At 43.6% G+C, this 19,995-nt stretch overlaps 1 protein-coding gene and 1 long non-coding RNA gene across 3 annotated transcripts in view; both read left to right on the top strand.

Moving 5' to 3' along the window:
• Nucleotides 1-1,748: 1,748 nt before the first annotated feature.
• The window catches only part of minpp1b (multiple inositol-polyphosphate phosphatase 1b), a 105,589-nt gene continuing 87,342 nt past the window's right edge, over nt 1,749-19,995 (top strand). For both annotated transcript variants that reach the window (XM_069900652.1, XM_069900653.1), the window contains exon 1: nt 1,749-2,739. In XM_069900652.1, the coding sequence (XP_069756753.1) occupies nt 2,001-2,739 (739 nt within the window). In that variant the 5' untranslated portion in view covers nt 1,749-2,000. The remainder of the gene's footprint in view (nt 2,740-19,995) is intronic.
• On the top strand, nt 2,747-5,167 carry LOC138744459 (uncharacterized). The gene is made up of 2 exons (XR_011345545.1): nt 2,747-3,089; nt 3,443-5,167. It is a non-coding gene; the product is annotated as an uncharacterized lncRNA (long non-coding RNA).

Genomic DNA, 19,995 nt, shown 5'->3' with positions numbered 1-19,995 from the left:
CTCCAGCAGGACGGGGCGTCCAACCCCCGGGGCGGGCTCCTCCCCTCCAGCAGGACGGGGCGTCCATCCCGCGGGGCTCCTCCCCTCCAGCAGGACGGGGCGTCCAACCCCCGGGGCGTGCTCCTCCCCTCCAGCAGGACGGGGCGTCCAACCCCCGGGGCGTCCAACCCCCGGGGCGGGCTCCTCCCCTCCAGCAGGACGGGGCGTCCAACCCCCGGGGCGGGCTCCTCCCCTCCAGCAGGACGGGGCGTCCAACCCCCGGGGCGGGCTCCTCCCCTCCAGCAGGACGGGGCGTCCAACCCCCGGGGCGGGCTCCTCCCCTCCAGCAGGACGGGGCGTCCAACCCCCGGGGCGGGCTCCTCCCCTCCAGCAGGACGGGGCGTCCAACCCCCGGGGCGGGCTCCTCCCCTCCAGCAGGACGGGGCGTCCATCCCCCGGGGCGGGCTCCTCCCCTCCAGCAGGACGGGGCGTCCATCCCCCGGGGCGGGCTCCTCCCCTCCAGCAGGACGGGGCGTCCAACCCCCGGGGCGGGCTCCTCCCCTCCAGCAGGACGGGGCGTCCAACCCCCGGGGCGTGCTCCTCCCCTCCAGCAGGACGGGGCGTCCAACCCCCGGGGCGTCCAACCCCCGGGGCGGGCTCCTCCCCTCCAGCAGGACGGGGCGTCCAACCCCCGGGGCGGGCTCCTCCCCTCCAGCAGGACGGGGCGTCCAACCCCCGGGGCGGGCTCCTCCCCTCCAGCAGGACGGGGCGTCCAACCCCCGGGGCGGGCTCCTCCCCTCCAGCAGGACGGGGCGTCCAACCCCCGGGGCGGGCTCCTCCCCTCCAGCAAGACGGGGCGTCCAACCCCCGGGGCGGGCTCCTCCACTCCAGCAGGACGGGGCGTCCAACCCCCGGGGCGGGCTCCTCCCCTCCAGCAGGACGGGGCGTCCAACCCCCGGGGCGGGCTCCTCCCCTCCAGCAGGACGGGGCGTCCAAGCCCCGGGGCGGGCTCCTCCCCTCCAGCAGGACGGGGCGTCCAACCCCCGGGGCGGGCTCCTCCCCTCCAGCAGGACGGGGCGTCCAACCCCCGGGGCGGGCTCCTCCCCTCCAGCAGGACGGAGCGTCCAACCCCCGGGGCGGGCTCCTCCCCTCCAGCAGGACGGGGCGTCCAACCCCCGGGGCGGGCTCCTCCCCTCCAGCAGGACGGGGCGTCCAACCCCCGGGGCGGGCTCCTCCCCTCCAGCAGGACGGGGCGTCCATCCCCCGGGGCGGGCTCCTCCCCTCCAGCAGGACGGGGCGTCCAACCCCCGGGGCGGGCTCCTCCCCTCCATCAGGACGGGGCGTCCAACCCCCGGGGCGGGCTCCTCCCCTCCAGCAGGACGGGGCGTCCAACCCCCGGGGCGGGCTCCTCCCCTCCAGCAGGACGGGGCGTCCAACCCCCGGGGCGGGCTCCTCCCCTCCAGCAGGACGGGGCGTCCATCCCCCGGGGCGGGCTCCTCCCCTCCAGCAGGACGGGGCGTCCAACCCCCGGGGCGGGCTCCTCCCCTCCAGCAGGACGGGGCGTCCAACCCCCGGGGCGGGCTCCTCCCCTCCAGCAGGACGGGGCGTCCAACCCCCGGGGCGGGCTCCTCCCCTCCAGCAGGACGGGGCGTCCATCCCCCGGGGCGGGCTCCTCCCCTCCAGCAGGACGGGGCGTCCAACCCCCGGGGCGGGCTCCTCCCCTCCAGCAGGACGGGGCGTCCAACCCCCGGGGCGGGCTCCTCCCCTCCAGCAGGACGGGGCGTCCAACCCCCGGGGCGGGCTCCTCCCCTCCAGCAGGACGGGGCGTCCAACCCCCGGGGCGGGCTCCTCCCCACCAGCAAGACGGGGCGTCCATCCCCCGGGGCGGGCTCCTCCCCTCCAGTAGGACGGGACTTTGCCCCTCGAGCCACGGTCTCCGCAGCCGGGTAATCCGCTCTAACCTCGCTCGCAATCAAGCTGGTTGTTCGGCCGGGTCGGAGGAGCGAAGCGGGGCCGGGGAGATGGAAGCGGGGAGGCCGCGGCGGGCCGGGCGCGCGAGCCGTCTCACGGAGTTGGTCGCGTGGGCCTGTGTGAGCCTGTGCGCCGCCAGCCGGCCGCCCTGGGCCGAGCATTACGGCACCAAGTCCCGGTACTGGGCCGCGGGCGACGTCGGCTCCTGGCTGCCCCCGGCCCGCTGCACCCAGCTGCACCTGAGCGGCCTGATCCGCCACGGCACCCGCTACCCCACCCGGAGGAACGTCCCCCGCATGCTGGAGGTGCACCGGCTGGTGAAGGAGCAGGCGGATGCGGGCCGCCGCCTGGTGCAGGCCCTCGCCGCCTGGCGCATGTGGTACCACGAGCGGATGGACGGCCGCCTCCACCGGCTGGGAGCCTCCGAGATGGCCGGGCTGGCCGAGCGGCTGGCCGCCGCCTCCCCCCGCCTCCTGACCCCGCAGAGCTACCGCGAGCAGAGGGTCAAGTTTCTGACCAGCTCCAAGCACCGGTGCGTCAACAGCACCAGCTCCTTCATTCGAGGGCTGCAGAGCCACCTGGGCCTGGGGGACCAGGGCGCCCGGCAATGGGAGGTCAACGACGAGCTGCTGCGCTTCTTTGACTCCTGCCAGAAGTACGTCAGGTCGGTGGGCAACAACGACACGGCCCTGCACCAAATGGAGCTGTTCAAGCAGGGCCCAGAGGTGCAGAGGGTCATCCAGAACGTGGCAAAGAAGCTCGGCCTATTGCCAGGGGCCATCAGCTGCGGTAAGTGCTGTCAGACAAGACCAAATGCAGAGCTGGGCTCATTCCTGACCCTCCTTCAATTGTTGGTCCACAGCAAAGCTGTGGTCACTGTCATCTTCTCCCTGGTGACTCAGATGGGGCCCTGAACCGCAGCCAGTCCCTTCTTATGAAGTGTGTTGGTCACATCCTCCCTTCGAGTGAGGAAGGGTCTTCTACGGGCATCTCGCCCCGTGGTTCTCAAGTGAGGGTGAGTGTCCATCCCTCGAAGCAGTGAGCCCACTGTCCGGGGGAGCAAGGGGTCGGGGACGCAGGGGCAGAAGAGCCCAAAAAAAGTCACCCCCTCTGCCTCCAGCTCTCCACACCTCTGCAATGTAAGTTTTTTAAATTTATTTTTTATTGAAGTTTAAACAAACATTTCCCTAAGATGCAGCTCAGATGTTATACACATAAATTCATATTTTCCACGTAATTATCTGGTGGGAGGATACCAGCGGACCTGGGGAAAACCCACGCAGACACGGTGTGACAGAGTAAAGAGATATGTTTTTGGGTGATAAATTGGGAAAGGTTTTTTAGAGTAGGTCACATACAAACTCTTTAAAACAGATCTTATTTGAAATACTGGAGGTCTGCCCCTTGCTAGATATATCAGGGCCTCATACCTTTTGCAAGAGCTTTGGAGAGTACTCAAGAGACTTCACTAATGGATTGTTGTTTACAAAAGGCAACCGATGAAAGAGCATGTCGGAGTCGATGCTGTCTGCAAGAGAGCTTGCTGTTCTAAGAGGATCATGTGGTTTTGCAAGTAGAGAGAGTCAAACAGGCTTTCTTTCAGAGTGAGAGAGACACAAAGAGATCAGTTCTACAGTGTTACAGCCATCAGATAGCAGCTGGGACTGGAACAGGACAAGCTTGCAAGCTTGTAGAAAGTCCCATTTTGGAAGACAGCCTGGTCAAAGCCCTTGTGGTTCATGCAAGAGGAGAGGACGGCTGTCTAATGCTTCATTTGGAATAAAGGAAACCGAAAGGAATTCTGTGGTGACCTGAAAGAAAGAAGTTATCATCTGGAGAACCCTGAAAGGGCAAGTTTTGTCAGCAAGACACTGAAGTGGCTGATTAAAAAGGAACAACAAAAATTTCTCTGAAAACTGACAAGAACCTTCCTGAGTACTAACCATTTATCTTTGGTGAACTTTATAAATGTTAAATTCTGTGCACAGTTTAAGAATTACCTGCAACCAATGAACTTGGAGGAATGAGAAGTGAGATTGGACTGTGATCCAAAGCACTTTTCTGAACTTACACACACATTGCATACACGTGCATTTAGAATTAGAAGGGAGTTAAGTTGGGTTAAGTAAGTTGGTGATAAAGTTTGATTCTATTTTCATGTTTAAAGATAATTAAAAGCAACTTTTGTTTAAGTAACCATTGGTCTTGGTGACTATCTATTGCTGCTGGGTTTTGGGGTCCTCTGGGGTCATAACAAAGGGGAGAATGAACAAACTCCTACAGATAGAGCAGGATTCGTACCCCGGTTCCTGTAGCTGTCGCTGTAACACACGTGCTAACTGCTATGCTAACCATGCCTGTGGCATAAGGCAGGGGTGGCCAAAGTGTGGCACACAAGCCACATGCAGCTCTTTCACTTAAAATGAGCAGCTCGTGGAAATTTGTTGGCTGAGCTGGGAATTATTATGACCCGGTGCTTACAAGGGTAATTTTAGTGGGTGTGGTTTACGATTGAAAATATTTGATATGCATACCGTAAATCGCGTGTAAACGTTGACCCCCCCCTCCCATCTTTTACCGTGGCCGCCCAACTATCCAAGCTCCCAATGCCCAGACTGTCCACAGCCTACCCACAATGGAACTCCTGTTGCCCTGACCTCAGATTCTTGGCGAGGCTCTGGCCATCCACCTGTACATTGAGCTCGAAAGCACCAAATTTTGACTTACCACCCAGTCCCTGCCGCCCATTGCCCCGACCATGTATATACCATCTGGTCCCGGTCAACCACCCGCCCATCTGAGCTCCTGGAACCTCGAATGACTCAGGTATGGACCACGGTTTAAAGTAGTTGGTGTGTAATAGTCAACCCCCCTAAATTTTACCCTAAAAATCAGTCCACAAAATTCAACTTATTTGGAACAAGTATAGATGGTATGTGTCCTTTTTGTGAATGGCAGATTGATATCAATCATTTACATTTCTTAAGGACACAATGTTTGGTGTTAGCAAGAAACTGCCATATTATTCTTCAAACGAAATCAAAGAGATATTCTTATCAACTTGTAAGAAATATGATGTCAAAAATAATATAAATACTGTGCTGTTTCACTGTGATCTTTGAATGAGATTCAATATTGACAAGGGTGACATTGTCTACCCGACATCAATATCACTCATTCCCACTAGCATGACTTAATAAATGTGTTTTGTATGCTTTATGGTTCTGTGTGTATTTTTTCTGTTTTTGACAGTGTGGACTATTAGAAAATATTGAAACTTTTGTAACCTGGATTCTGGAAGTTGTACAGCTTCCCATTCACACCAATGTTGGTACAACTCTTGCATGTAATTTGTTAGAAATGAGATGTAACATTGCAACAAGATAGATTGAAGTAAGTTCGAGAGGAATGATACAATTCCAAGCAAGCTAATGGACACCATGCTTTTATTGTTTATTTAATTCTTACTATTCTTTAACATTGGAGTGCAAGAAATTGGAACAAGAACAATCCATTCAACATTCAACAAATTCATTGCAAATCTTTTCCCTAAAGATCACTTTCCTGTGCTTTACCCCATACCACTGATATCCTGAATATCCAAAATCCTATTGATTCCTCATATGTCATCTGATTAAGCTGTATTTAAATTCAGCAAGTGTTCATTGTTTGTTTATTAAAATTATTAAAAGACAACACTGTTTCAGCGCTATCGATCGGGACCAGGGTTCGAATCCAGCACTGTCCGTAAGGACTTTGTATGTACTCCCATGTCTGCGTGAGTTTTCCCCGGGGACTTCAGTTTCCTCCCACCATTCAAAAACGTTCCGGGGTAGTAGGTCAATTTGGTGACATGGCCTCATGGGCTGAAAGGGCCTGATACTGTGCTGAATGTCTAAATTTAATGCATTTTTTAAAAATATTATAAACTGTGGAGTTTACCATACTCAGGTTAAAGAATGTCCTTTCATCTTGCAAGCTTTGTGAACCCTGTTGTTATTTGTTTCTCAGCCACCCAATTATTCAATGAAATAAATGTATTATTTGTTCCCTCAGAGTCGTGCATTTGGAGATTTTACTCAAAATACTAGTTTCCAGGGTATTTTCAAGGTTGAAATGAATAAGAGGTACATCAGAAAGCATTGAATTGACTTGGAGACATTTACTGAAAATGCTTTCATTTTGGTTGGAACAATGAAAGTTTGAATGAGAAACACATTTTAAAATTTTTTTTAGCATTTCGAATTGGGAGAGCATTTAATTCAGACTTGATTTTTGACAATAGTCGAACAAAATAAAAATTGGATTATGTATTTTTGAACTTTTGCTGTTCGTTGTATCATTATGAAAAGCACAAACAATTGGATTTTTGATTTTAGTTTCTCCAAGTTGTAAAACAGTGTTAACTAAATTTCTATATCCCTGAGACATGCAATGTAGGTTTATTGTGCCGATATATTTGTTCCATGTATTTACTTCATATTGGTTGATGTAGAATTATACATCAACAGCATAGAAGCTGTTCATTGATTACAATCTTTCCATGTTGATATTTATTTTCCACCTCTTTATTTTTTCAAGTTCCATTCTCATTCCAGAGTTTTATCTGTCTTCCTTGTGTCTGGTTGTATCATGTGCACTCACTTATTTTTCTATGGAAACTTAAACTAAATTAATATTTTCATTACAGGCAAAAAGGTAACCATAGCAACTTTCCATTTTCTCTTGGCAAAGATATATCTGCAATACAAAGCCACTCGTGTGTCATGTACAGTACTAAACCACTCACATGTTACATTGCTAATTCATCAAAAACTCGAATAAAAAGCCAACTGAATAAGCAGAACTAAACATGCCTCCAATCACAACTAGGTCTTGGTTATCAACCATACAATGAAACACAATATTCTGATAGAAATGTAACGAACTTGCAGACAATGAAGAGTTAAGTAGGTAATGAATTATGTCTCCAGCTTATAAGAGGTAAAATTCACATATTTAAAAAAAAAAACTAAATTCAGTGCTTTACAGAGCTTGGACATTCTCCCCAGACTATGGGGGTTTCCACCTGGTGCTCCGGTTTTCTCCCACCTTTCAAAATGTACAGGGATTATAAGTTGATCGTGTGGCCTGATATTGTGCTATATGTCTAAATTTAAATTCAAAAGTTTTAAATATTCCCAAAAGAAAGTCAGCAAATTTTTAAATGGACTGACATTTTCAGGATTTTAACCTTCAGATTTTCTGGCCTATGAGGTGTTACTCTGTTATCTAGAATTCAAGCAACTAACAATTTCAAGCAATGGAAAAGAAATCAAGGAAAATAGGTATGTTATGTTGGACTAGATATTAATATTCTATTCTCCACCTGAGTCATTGCCTGGACTCTACAGGGTAGCCAAGAGAATGGTGGCATCTTCTGGGTTATCAAGTGGGCACTCTCCTTCATCTGTTTTGCTGATAGACCCACGACATCTCCGGAGGGTTTAACAGTAAATCCCAATGACCCGAGCTTATCCCCTAGGTTCCATTCACTCACTTGGTTGCCCAGGTGGAATCCTTTCTCCTCATCCAGAGCCACTGACTACCCTTTTCAGCAGCTCTGGAGAGCTCTTTAACTCTTTGTCAGTATACCTTTCCTTGTACTCCCAACTCCTGGAGTAGCCTTGATGTCAATGTCAAATCCTCTGTGGCCTACTTCAACCGGACGGTTCCTTGCCTTCCAGCCACATTGCTGTTCATCAGCTGCAAGCTCATTGTACCTCAGTTTTTTTGAACTTATAGGCCTCCTTCACTGCATCCTCTCAGGGTACTGTAAGTTAAATGATGTAAATAAGATGGAGTGAGGCCAACCACAGTCTGGTCTGAGGTTGGTTTCTGCGATTTCATTTGGGAAGCAAAGTCTCTGGCCTAAGTCTGCCGTCATCTTCCAATAAATGAACATTTAAATTAAAGTTTAAAATTTTAAAAGTAATTGTTCTCTGAAGTCACACATAAACCTTTGTTGGGGATGGGAGCGAATATTCAGCCAGTGGAGGGCCTTGGTCGTAGCAACAATTTGAATAAAGTTGTGGTTGAATAAAATGACATTGCCCAGATTGAAGAGCTGGTTGGTGCCACTCGCCGTTGGGGTGACTCTTAAAGGGTCTCCTTATCTCTGCTTAGAAAGAGTCTTTATTTTTTTAGTACTGTACATTATTAGTAAGGCTTTATTTTGTAAGTTATGGAATTACCTGATTAAAATGAAATTTACATAATTAAAGACTATCATACTGTTTTTTAGTCAAATTACATTTTGCACTGTCTTTTGTCTTTTAAGCTGTTTATCCTTAATACTAGTGTATTGGTTCGGCATTGTAAGAGTAAGTCTCAAGCAACTGGAAAATCTACATATCCAACATCTAACAATCCCGTATTTTTACTGCCTATGGAATGCTCTGAGACCAGCTGAGTTCCTCCAGCATTCCTATGAAGTGAATATAGATTATCTGTTTGAATTGTCAGTTCTTGATATGTTCTTTGGTTTTTTTTAAATGATGAGGAACAATCTTGTATTAGTATACCTGCTGATAATTATTTCAGCCTTGATTAGAAGAAATATCATGCAAAAGGTTAGATTTTACCTTTCAGAAAAAGAGTACACCAATCAATTGAGTTATGCCAAGTCGCTCTCATGAAACTAGTGGCTGGGTTGAGAAATTTAATGAAGTTTATGTGGTGGCCTGCAACCACAGTGATCAAGCCGATGCTCCGGGCGGTGAGTGCAACCAAAGGACAGCAGCCCACTCAGTGGCACTGGCCCCAACAAGTGAACTGGCAAGGGCACCTTAAAGGCCAGCGACCCTAAAATGGCGCTTGCTGCGCATCCAACAGACGGACAGCGCATGCAGGAAAGTACCCACACGTGGGAAACCTGCTTTTGCTATGCATGTTGTGACGTCAGCATAAGGGGGCTACAGTGGGAGCAGTGCAAGTCTAAAAGTCGGGCCTGAGCCCTAATAAAACTCAGAGCTTAACCTGGCTACACTACGTGTGTGTGTGTATCTTCTTTTGAGTAGCATATGGCTACATATATTTGATCACGTTCCCCTGGCTAAGTTTCAAGTAAGAAGAGCTTTATGTATCACAATTCCAAGCATAGTGGCATTATTCCCAACTGAACTGACCTGGGTGAAGGGAGTTCTTTATGATGTTGGCTGCCTTCTTGAGGCAGTGCCTCACATCAAAGTCTTCAATGGATTAGGGGTCAGATCTGTGATGAATCTGACAATGTTTTGTACCTTCTGTTGCCGCCTGCATTCCTGAGCATATAAATGAAGTATGCTTTCCGTGTGCAGAAGTGTGATAGAATATCTGCTGGATGTTGACAGAAGAGCAAATGCAGTAAATGCTTCCTCATCTCAAAGATTTACAAAAAAAAACACAAACAACTGAAAAGATGCCAACTATTAAAGGTATACAGCACCAACGTGATATCCTTTACATTTATTGCCTTTCCAGAATGCTGATGGTGGACAATAGTAATATAGAAATTTCAACCAAGAAAGCAAAAGCATTGGTGTGCCCTCTATATAATTCTAGGGTGATTTTTGCTGCATTTATGTTTTATTTTAGATGCAAGAAATGGCCCTCTCTGGCAAGAAAGTTGCCTGAACTCTTCTGGAGTAATCGTACCGTGTAGCACAACAATGAGGGAAAAGTCATGTTGCAGTCACAATGAAATGGCCAAGTATTTACAGTCGTGTCTGAAGATCCATGTTTACACCTAATAGTTCTGTTTTCTTCAACCCAGCCCCTTATTCTTTAAGTCTTGGTGGAGAATGTTAATGAGTTGAGATGTGGGATAATATCCTTGTCCTTCTTTAGACGTACAGCATGGTCTGTGCTGCCCAATTTACACCCAATTAACCAACACCCCCAGTATGTTTCAACAGTGGGAGGAAACTGGAGGCCCCCAGGGAAAACCCATGCAGACATGGGAAGAACTGATTACAAACTCCTTACAGACAGCGTAAAGGCGTTGCTCTAACTGCTAAATCAACCATACTGCCCAAAGTTTGCTTGAAAGTTACAAATAACAAACTCATTGTTTATCACCTAGGGCCAGTGAATTTTTCTCCAGGTATTGAAAAAGGTTTCATGTGAAAACTGAAGTTTGTTCATAATTGTTTTGGTAGATTTAAAATGCAATTAATTTGGGTAAAACAAATGATGAAAATTCCAAACCCATTGAGCACATTTGCTGTCATGTGCTGGCTGGACCAATAGGTGGCGTCAGATTGATGTTATTCCGTTCGCTGGTGCAATGTAAAGGACAATGGTGGAAGTCAAGTCGCCTTTATTTATCGTCATACTATGCTTGCATGGTAGGACGGGATAGCGCATCTCCAGGAGTACGGACCATATTTACACAGATATAAGTTAGGAAAGCTGTTAACACCATTAAAACGTATTAAGACGTATACACTGAAAGTCCACTGCGCACTATGCACATCTGTACTGTGAGTTCAGGAGCCTGATGGCTTTGGAGGGAGGAGGGGGTGGGAGGAGCTGTTTCCTACTCTGGAGGTATGGGCCTAAGTACTTCGGTACCTGCTGCCAGATGGCAGAAGAGAGAACAGTTATCTGCGGGGTGTATGGAGTATTTCACAATGTTTATTGCGTTCTGCCTGCATCAAGTGTAGTAGATGTCCTTCGTGCTAGAAAAAGGTTCTTTTCTGCTGACCACTATCCTCTGCAGGGTCTTGCGGATCAAGTCGGTACAGCTTCTAAATCAGGCGGTGATACAGTTGCAAAAGATACTCTCAATACATCATATCTAGAATGTAGTGAGGATGGAGTGTGGGAGATGGATTTTCCTCAGCCTTCGCAGGAAGTAGAGATGCTGGTGAATGTTCTTGGCTGTGGAGCTGGTGTTAAGGGAACTTGATACTCTTGATGACCTCAACGGTAGAGCCATCAATGGTCAAGGGGCCTCCTGAAGTCAACAACCATCTCTTTTGTTGTTTTAATGTTCAGACACAGCTTGTTTGCTCTGCACCAGTTTGCTAGTGTTTGCAATTCATCGCTGCTGCCTCCTTGATCATTGAACTTTTTTAAAATTTTTTATTTTTCACACCATAAATCACAATAGCCATGATATACACTTTTTCTTTTTCACACATTTACAGTGACTTTTTCTCCCCCCCCCCCCTCCTCCCAAGCCACCCCCACCCCCCCCTCTCATCCATTTTAGGTATACAATCTAGGTTGCATTAATTCAGTCAGACAATGTTGTCATTCAACAAAAATACACCAGAAATTCTATAGAGTCCATTCTTTTCTTTCCTTCTCCTTCCATCAACTTAGGTAATGTTTGTCCCCGGTAGGTTTTCGCTATTGTATTTAATGTAAGGCTCCCATACTTGTTCGAATATTTCAATATTATTTCTTAAACTATATGTTATTTTTTCTAATGGAATACATTTATTAATTTCTATATACCATTGTTGTATTTTCAAATTATCTTCCAATTTCCAGGTTGACATAATACATTTTTTTGCTACGGCTAGGGCTATCTTGACAAATCTTTTTTGTGCATCTTCTTTTTTTTTTATAAATTTTTTTATTTTTCACACCATAAATCACATTAGCCATGATATACACTATTTCTTTTCACACATATACAGTGACTTTTTCTCCCCCCCCCCTTTCCTCCCAAACCACCCCCCCACCCCCCCCTCTCATCCATTTTAGGTATACAATCTAGGTTGCATTAAGCCAGTCAGACAATGTTGTCATTCAACAAAATTACACCAGAAATTCTACTGAGTCCATTCTTTTCTTTCCTTCTCCTTCCATCAACTTAGGTAATGTTTGTCCCCGGTAGGTTTTCGCTATTGTATTTAATGTAAGGCTCCTATACTTGTTCGAATATTTCAATATTATTTCTTAACCAATATGTTATTTTTTCTAATGGAATACATTTATTCATTTAAATTTGGTAGTTTCTTCCTTTTAATTTGGTTATGTATTCCATTAATATTTACAGACATATAGTTCAGCGTAGCCCTTTTATATTTTGTTTATCTTCTCTTTCCGTTTTTCCATCATTGCCTTTCCTCCTTTTCCATTTCTGTTTTCTTATTTTCAACTCTTTATAAGACAACATTCCTACAACATCTAACATTTTCCTTATTCTCCTATTTCTATCTTATTTATCCCCAATCTCCCCTTCACCTCCTGAGTTGTCCTTTATCCCTTGTCGGACAACCACATCTCCCCTCTCCATTTGGATTTGCGAATCCACTCGCAAGCGTCAACTGATTGTGCAGTGACCGCTATTTCCCCCCACCCCGCCTCCCCCAGAAAAGATTTCACTTTTCATATGTCACAAAGGTCCCTCTTTTAATTCCCTCCTTATTCTCTCTATTCCATTACCTTCCCTTATTAATTCTTGTCTATACTATCTATATTTTCCTCTAAGTACAGATACATTCATGTATGCTCATTGTCTCTATTCACTCTTATACCTCTTTACCTGCATACATATCAATCGTGATCATTTTTACTCTCATTACCCGTCTTCATCCCTCAGTTTATTTTTGTCTTTACCCACATACATATCAGTCGTGATCATTTTAACTCTCATTACCCGTCTTCCTCCCTCAGTCTATTTTTGTAATTGTTCTGCAAATTTTCGTGCTTCTTCTGGATCCGAGAATAGTCTGTTTTGTTGTCCTGGAATAAATATTTTCAATACCGCTGGATGCTTTAGTATAAATTTATACCCTTTCTTCCATAAAATCGCCTTTGCTGTATTGAACTCTTTTCTCTTCTTTAGGAGTTCAAAACTTATATCTGGATAAATGAAGATTTTTTGCCCTTTATACTCCAGTGGTTTGTTGCCCTCTCTTACTTTTTCCATTGTCTTCTCCAGTACCTTTTCTCTTGTTGTATATCTTAGGAATTTTACTACAATAGATCTTGGTTTTTGTTGTGGTTGTGGTTTAGAGGCCAATACTCTATGTGCCCTTTCTATTTCCATTTCATGCTGTAGTTCTGGACATCCTAGGGTCTTAGGGATCCACTCTTTTATAAACTCCCTCATATTCTTGCCTTCTTCATCTTCCTTAAGGCCCACTATCTTTATGTTATTTCTAGTTCTTGTGTCTCTTTAGTTTTTTTATTAGATTTCTCCAATTTCTTTTTTAAGTCTTCTACCTCCATTTCTGCTGCTACTGCCTGCTCTTCCATCTTGTCCATTTTTTTTCCCATTTCTGTTAAGGTCATCTCCATTTTAATTATCTTCTCCTCTGTGTTGTTTATTCTTTTTCTTAAATCCTTAAATTCCTGTGTTTGCCATTCTTTAAATGACTCCATGTATCCTTTAATAAGAGCAAGTATATCCTTTACCTTGCCTATCTTTTCTTCTTCTATTTCACCATACTCTTCCTCTTCCTCTTCTTCTTCCTCTGGGTTGACCATCTGTTGTTTCTTTGTTGCCCTTTCCTCCTCTTCTATCTTGTTTCTATTGTCTTCTGTGGTCTCTTCTTGCTGCAGGTGTTCTGCAGCTGTCGTTGCCGGCTGTGGAGATCGACTCCCCAGCTGGTCCCCCCTCCCGTCGGTGTGTTTTTTTTCATTCGCATCGCGCATGCGCGAAACTTCGCGCATGCGCGGCTGCGCACTTTTGCTCGGCTCTGCGAGCCATTTTTGTAGTCCATTATTTACCGACCTGAGGGAGCGGGTATCTCTCTCCGCAGCGGGCCTCTTCGGACAGGTAAGGCCTTCACCTTTTTCCTCCTTTGTCTTCTCTTCCTCTCTTCTTACCGTTGCTTTCGACTTTTCTTTTTTTGTCGCCATCTTCTTTCCACCTTTATACTCACTTTTCTGTAACTTTTATTTCTGTGCCTTTGTGTTTTCTCTTGTTTTTCCCGACTTTTCTGGAGAGGGCTGGAGTTCACCGTCCGGCCACTACTCCATCACGTGACTCCTCCTTTTTTGTGCATCTTCCAAGTCAATTCCAAATTCTTTATTTTTTATGTTACTTAGGAGAAAGATCTCTGGATTCTTTGGTATATTGTTTTCTGTTATTTTATTTAATATCTGATTGAGATCATCCCAAAATTTTTCTACTCTCTCACATGTCCAGATTGCATGAATTGTTGTTCCCCTTTCTTTTTTACATCGAAAACATCTATCAGATACTGTTGGGTCCCATTTATTTAACTTTTGCGGTGTAATGTATAGTCTGTGTAACCAATTATATTGTATCATACGCAGCCTCGTATTTATTGTATTTCTCATCGTTCCAGAACATAATTTCTCCCATGTTTCCTTTTTTATCTTTATATTTAAATCTTGTTCCCATTTTTGTTTAGTTTTACCATTTGTTTCCTCATTCTCCTTTTCTTGCAGTTTGATATACATATTTGTTATAAATCTTTTGATTAACATTGTATCTGAAATCACATATTCAAGGTTACTTCCCTCTGGTAAAATCAAATTGCTTCCTAATTTATCTTTCAAGTAGGATCTCAGTTGGTAATATGCCAGCGCTGTATCTCCAGTTATATTGTACTTATCTCTCATTTGTTCAAAGGATAAGAATCTACTTCCTGAAAAACAATTTTCTATTCTTTTAATCCCTTTTTTTTCCCATTTTCTAAAGGAAAGGTTGTCTATTGTAAAAGGGAGTAGCTTATTTTGCGTCAATATTAGTTTTGGTATTTGATAATTTGTTTTATTTCTTTCTACATGAATCTTCTTCCATATATTGAGGAGATGGTGTAATACTGGTGAAGTTCTATGTTGTACCAATTTTTCATCCCATTTATATAATATGTGTTCAGGTATCTTTTCCCCTATTTTATCTAATTCTAGTCTCGTCCAGTCTGGTTTTTCCCTTGTTTGATAAAAATCTGATAGGTACCTTAATTGTGCGGCTCTATAATAATTTTTGAAGTTTGGCAATTGTAAGCCTCCTTGTTTATACCATTCTGTTAATTTATCTAGTGCTATCCTCGGTTTCCCCCCTCTCCATAAAAATCTCCTTATTATTTTCTTTAACTCTTTGAAGAATTTTTCTGTCAGTTGTATTGGCAATGCCTGAAATAAGTATAGTATCCTTGGAAAAATGTTCATTTTAATACAGTTTATCCTTCCTATCAGTGTTAGTGGTAGCTCTTTCCAATGCTCTAAATCGTCCTGTAATTTTTTCATTAGTGGATTGTAATTGAGTTTATATAATTGGCCTAGATTTTTGTTTATTTGCACACCTAGGTATCTTATTGCCTGCATTTGCCATCTGAATGGGGATTCCTCTTTAAATTTTGAGAAATCCGCGTTATTCATAGGCATTGCTTCACTTTTATTTACGTTTATCTTGTATCCCGACACTTCTCCATATTCCTTCAATTTCTTATATAGTTCTTTTATTGATAGTTCTGGTTCTGTTAAGTACACTATCACATCATCCGCAAATAGACTGATTTTATATTCCCTTTCTTTTATTTTTATTCCTTTTATATTATTATCTATTCTTATCGATTCTGCTAGTGGTTCTATAGCTAGCGCAAACAATAATGGTGATAGTGGGCATCCCTGCCGCGTTGACCTGCTTAAGTTAAATTGCTTTGATACATGTCCATTTACTGTCACTTTCGCTAACGGTCCCTTATATAATGCTTTAATCCAATTAATATACTTCTCCGGTAAACTGAATTTTTGCAATACTTTGAACAAGTAATTCCATTCTACTCTGTCGAAGGCCTTCTCTGCGTCTAAAGCAACTGCTACTGCCGGTGCTTTATTTCCTTCTACTGCATGAATTAAGTTAATAAATTTACAAATATTGTCTGTTGTGCGTCTTTTTTTGATAAATCCAGTTTGGTCTAAATTTACCATTTTCGGTACCTGTTCTGCTAATCTGTTTGCTAATAGTTTAGCTATTATCTTATAATCTGTGTTTAGCAGAGATATTGGTCTATATGACGCTGGTGAGAGTGGATCTTTCCCTTGTTTTAGTATCACTGTAATTATTGCTGTTTTACATGAATCTGGTAAGTTTTGTGTCTCATCAATCTGGTTGATTACATCCAGGAGGGGCGGTATTATTAGATCTTTAAATGTTTTGTAGAATTCTATTGGGAGTCCATCCTCTCCTGGTGTCTTATTATTTGGTAAATTTTTTATTATCTCTTGTATTTCTACTGTTCCAAATGGTTCTGTTAATTTATTTTGTTCCTCTATTTGTAGTTTTGGTAGTTCAATTTTAGTCAAAAATTCATCTATTTTCCCTTCTTTCCCTTCGTTTTCAGTTCAGTATAATTGTTCATAGAATTCTCTGAAGTTTTCCTTAATTTCTTTTGGATTATATGTAATTTGTTTGTCTTTTTTCCTTGTTGCCAATACCATTTTCTTAGTTTGCTCTGTCTTAAGCTGCCATGCTAAGATTTTGTGTGTTTTTTCACCTCGTTCATAATATTTCTGTTTTGTCTTCATTATATTCTTCTCCACCTTATATGTTTGTAATGTTTCATATTTTATTTTTTTATCTGCCAATTCTCTTCTTTTGGTTGTATCTTCCTTTATTGCTAATTTTTTTTCTATGTTTATTATTTCCCTTTCCAACTGCTCTGTTTCCTGATTATAGTCCTTCTTCATCTTGGTTGCATAACTTATTATATGTCCTCTAATGAATGCTTTCATTGCGTCCCATAGTATAAACTGATCTTCCACTGATTCCGTATTTACTTCAAAGTACATTTTTAATTGTTTTTCAATAAATTCTCTAAAATCCTGTCTTTTAAGTAGCATGGGGTTTAATCTCCATCTATACATTCTTGGAGGGATGTCCTCTAGCTTTACTGTCAGTATTAAGGGTGAATGGTCCGATAGCATTCTCGCTTTATATTCTGTTTTTCTTACTCTATCCTGCATACTAGCTGATAACAAAAATAGGTCTATTCTTGAGTATGTTTTATGTCTCGTCGAGTAGTATGAGTATTCCTTTTCTTTTGGGTTTTGTTTCCTCCATATGTCCACAAGTTTCATTTCTTGCATTGATTTAATTATAAATTTGGTTACTTTGTTCTTCCTGTTAATTTTTTTCCCCGTTTTATCCATATTTGGATCCAAATTCAGATTGAAATCCCCTCCTATTAGTATGTTCCCTTGCGTATTAGCTACCTTCAAAAAGATATCTTGCATAAACTTTTGATCTTCTTCGTTAGGTGAATATATATTAAGTAGATTCCAAAGCTCCGAATATATCTGACATTTTATCATAACATATCTCCCTGCTGGATCTATTATTTCCTCTTCTATTTTAAATGGCACATTTTTGCTAATTAATATTGCCACTCCTCTTGCTTTTGAATTATACGATGCTGCTGTTACATGTCCTACCCAATCACTCTTTAATTTCTTGTGCTCCAATTCAGTTAAGTGTGTTTCTTGGACAAATGCTATATCTATTTTTTCCTTTTTCAGTAAATTTAGTAGTTTCTTCCTTTTAATTTGGTTATGTATTCCATTAATATTTAAAGTCATATAGTTCAGCGTAGCCATTTTATATTTTGTTTATCTTCTCTTTCCGTTTTTCCATCATTACCTTTCCTCCCTTTCCATTTCTGTTTTCTTATTTTCAACTCTTTACCAGACAACATTCCTACAACATCCAACATTTTCCTTATTCTCCTATTTCTATCTTCTTTATCCCCAATCTCCCCTTCCCCTCCTGAGTTGTCCTTTATCCCTTGTCGGACAACCACATCTCCCCTCTCCATTTGGATTTGCGAATCCACTCGCAAGCGTCAACTGATTTTGCAGTGACCGCTCTTTTCCCCCACCCAGCCCCCCCCAGAAAAGATTTCACTTTTCATATGTCACAAAGGTCACTCTTTTAATTCCCTCCTATTCTCTCTATTCCATTACCTTCCCTTATTAATTCTTGTCTATACTATCTATGTTTTCCTCTAATTACAGATACTTTCACGTATGCCCATTGTCTCTATTCACTCTTATACCTCTTTACCCGCATACATATCAATCGTGGTCATTTTTACCCTCATTACCCGTCTTCATCCCTCAGTCTATTTTTGTCTTTACCCACATACATATCAATCGTGATCATTTTTACTCTCATTACCCGTCTTCATCCCTCAGTCTATTTTTGTAATTGTTCTGCAAATTTTCGTGCTTCTTCTGGATCCGAGTCTGTTTTGTTGTCCTGGAATAAATATTTTCAATACCGCAGGATGCTTCAGTGTAAATTTATATCCTTTCTTCCATAAAATCGCTTTTGCTGTATTGAACTCTTTTCTCTTCTTTAGGAGTTCAAAGCTTATATCAGGATAAATGAAGATTTTTCGCCCTTTATACTCCAGTGGTTTGTTGCCCTCTCTTACTTTTTCCATTGTCTTCTCCAGTACCTTTTCTCTTGTAGTATATCTTAGGAATTTTACTACAATAGATCTTGGTTTTTGTTGTGGTTGTGGTTTAGGGGCCAATGCTCTGTGTGCCCTTTCTATTTCCATTTCTTGCTGTAGTTCTGGACATCCTAGGGCCTTAGGGATCCATTCTTTTATAAACTCCCTCATATTCTTGCCTTCTTCATCTTCCTTAAGGCCCACTATCTTTATGTTATTTCTTCTGTTATAATTTTCCATTATATCTATTTTTTGGGCTAGTAATTCTTGTGTCTCTTTAGTTTTTTTATTAGATTCCTCCAATTTCTTTTTTAAGTCTTCTACCTCCATTTCTGCTGCTATTGCCCGTTCTTCCATCTTGTCCATTTTTTTTCCCCATTTCTGTTAAGGTCATATCCATTTTATTTATTTTCTTTTCTGTGTTGTTTATTCTTCTTCTTAAATCATTGAATTCCTGTGTTTGCCATTCTTTAAATGACTCCATGTATCCTCTAACAAGAGCAAGTATATCCTTTACCTTGCCTTTCCCTTTATCTATTTCACTGTATTCTTCCTCTTCTTCTTCCTCTGGGTTGGCCATCTGTTTTTTCTTTGATGCCCTTTCCTCCTCTTCTTTCTTGTTTCCATTGTCTTCTGTGGTCTCTTCTTGCTGCAGGTGTTCTGCAGCTGTCGTTGCCGGCTGTGGAGATCGACTCCCCAGCTGGTCCCCCCTCCCGTCGGTGTGTTTTTTTTCATGCGCATCGCGCATGCGCGAGGAGTCGCGCATGCGCGGTTGCGCACTTTTACTCGGCTCTGTGAGCCATTGTTGTAGTTCTTTTTCTACCGACCTGAGGTAGTGGGGTCTTCTCTCCACAGCGGGCCTCTTCGGACAGGTAAGGCCTTCACCTTTTTCCTCCGTTGTCTTCTCTTCCTCTCTTCTTTCCGTTGATTTTGATTTTTCTCCTTTTGTCTCCATCTTCTTTCCACCTTTATACTCACTTTTCTTTAACTTGTATTTCTGTGCCTTTGTATTTTCTCTTGTTTTTCCCGACTTTTCTGGAGAGGGCTGGAGTTCACCGTCCGGCCACTACTCCATCACGTGACTCCCTTGATCATTGAACTTGATGATGTTCTGCCAAAAACATCTACTAGTGATAGTTGTGTGCTGCCAAAAACATTCCACCACACCAATTCTGAATGTTCTGACTAGGAATTTGTAATAAATCTACAAAGCTGGACATGATGTCCAAACTGTTTGAACCTCCAGGTATGTTATCCCCAGTGCAATTAGAACAAGATTGTTGTTCTCCGATGCCACTGCAATAAAGACCATTTCCTTTCCTAATTGTTTGCTTTTCCCGAATGCCTATTTTCTCCACTTCTCTTGATCAGAATCCCTTTCTGCACCCATATTAAATAGTGTTTTCTCTCAAATTTAATGTCCTCCCATTTTTCCATGTTGCACCATGTTCCTTAATTAACCTTTCCATACCCATAAGACGTAGGAGTGGAAATAGGCTATTCAGTTCATTGTCTACCCCGCCATTCAATTGTGAGCTGATGCATTCTTCCACTCGGCCCCACTCCCCGGCCTTCGCCACCTAACCTTTTGATGCCATGGCTAATGTAACACATTTCACAGATTCACCACCCTCTG

This window comes from Narcine bancroftii, chromosome 10 (assembly GCF_036971445.1).
Source record: "Narcine bancroftii isolate sNarBan1 chromosome 10, sNarBan1.hap1, whole genome shotgun sequence".
NCBI classification, from domain to species: domain Eukaryota; kingdom Metazoa; phylum Chordata; class Chondrichthyes; order Torpediniformes; family Narcinidae; genus Narcine; species Narcine bancroftii.
The sequence above is the reverse complement of the archived record's forward strand: the minus strand, read 5'-3'. Positions and strand labels throughout refer to the sequence as shown.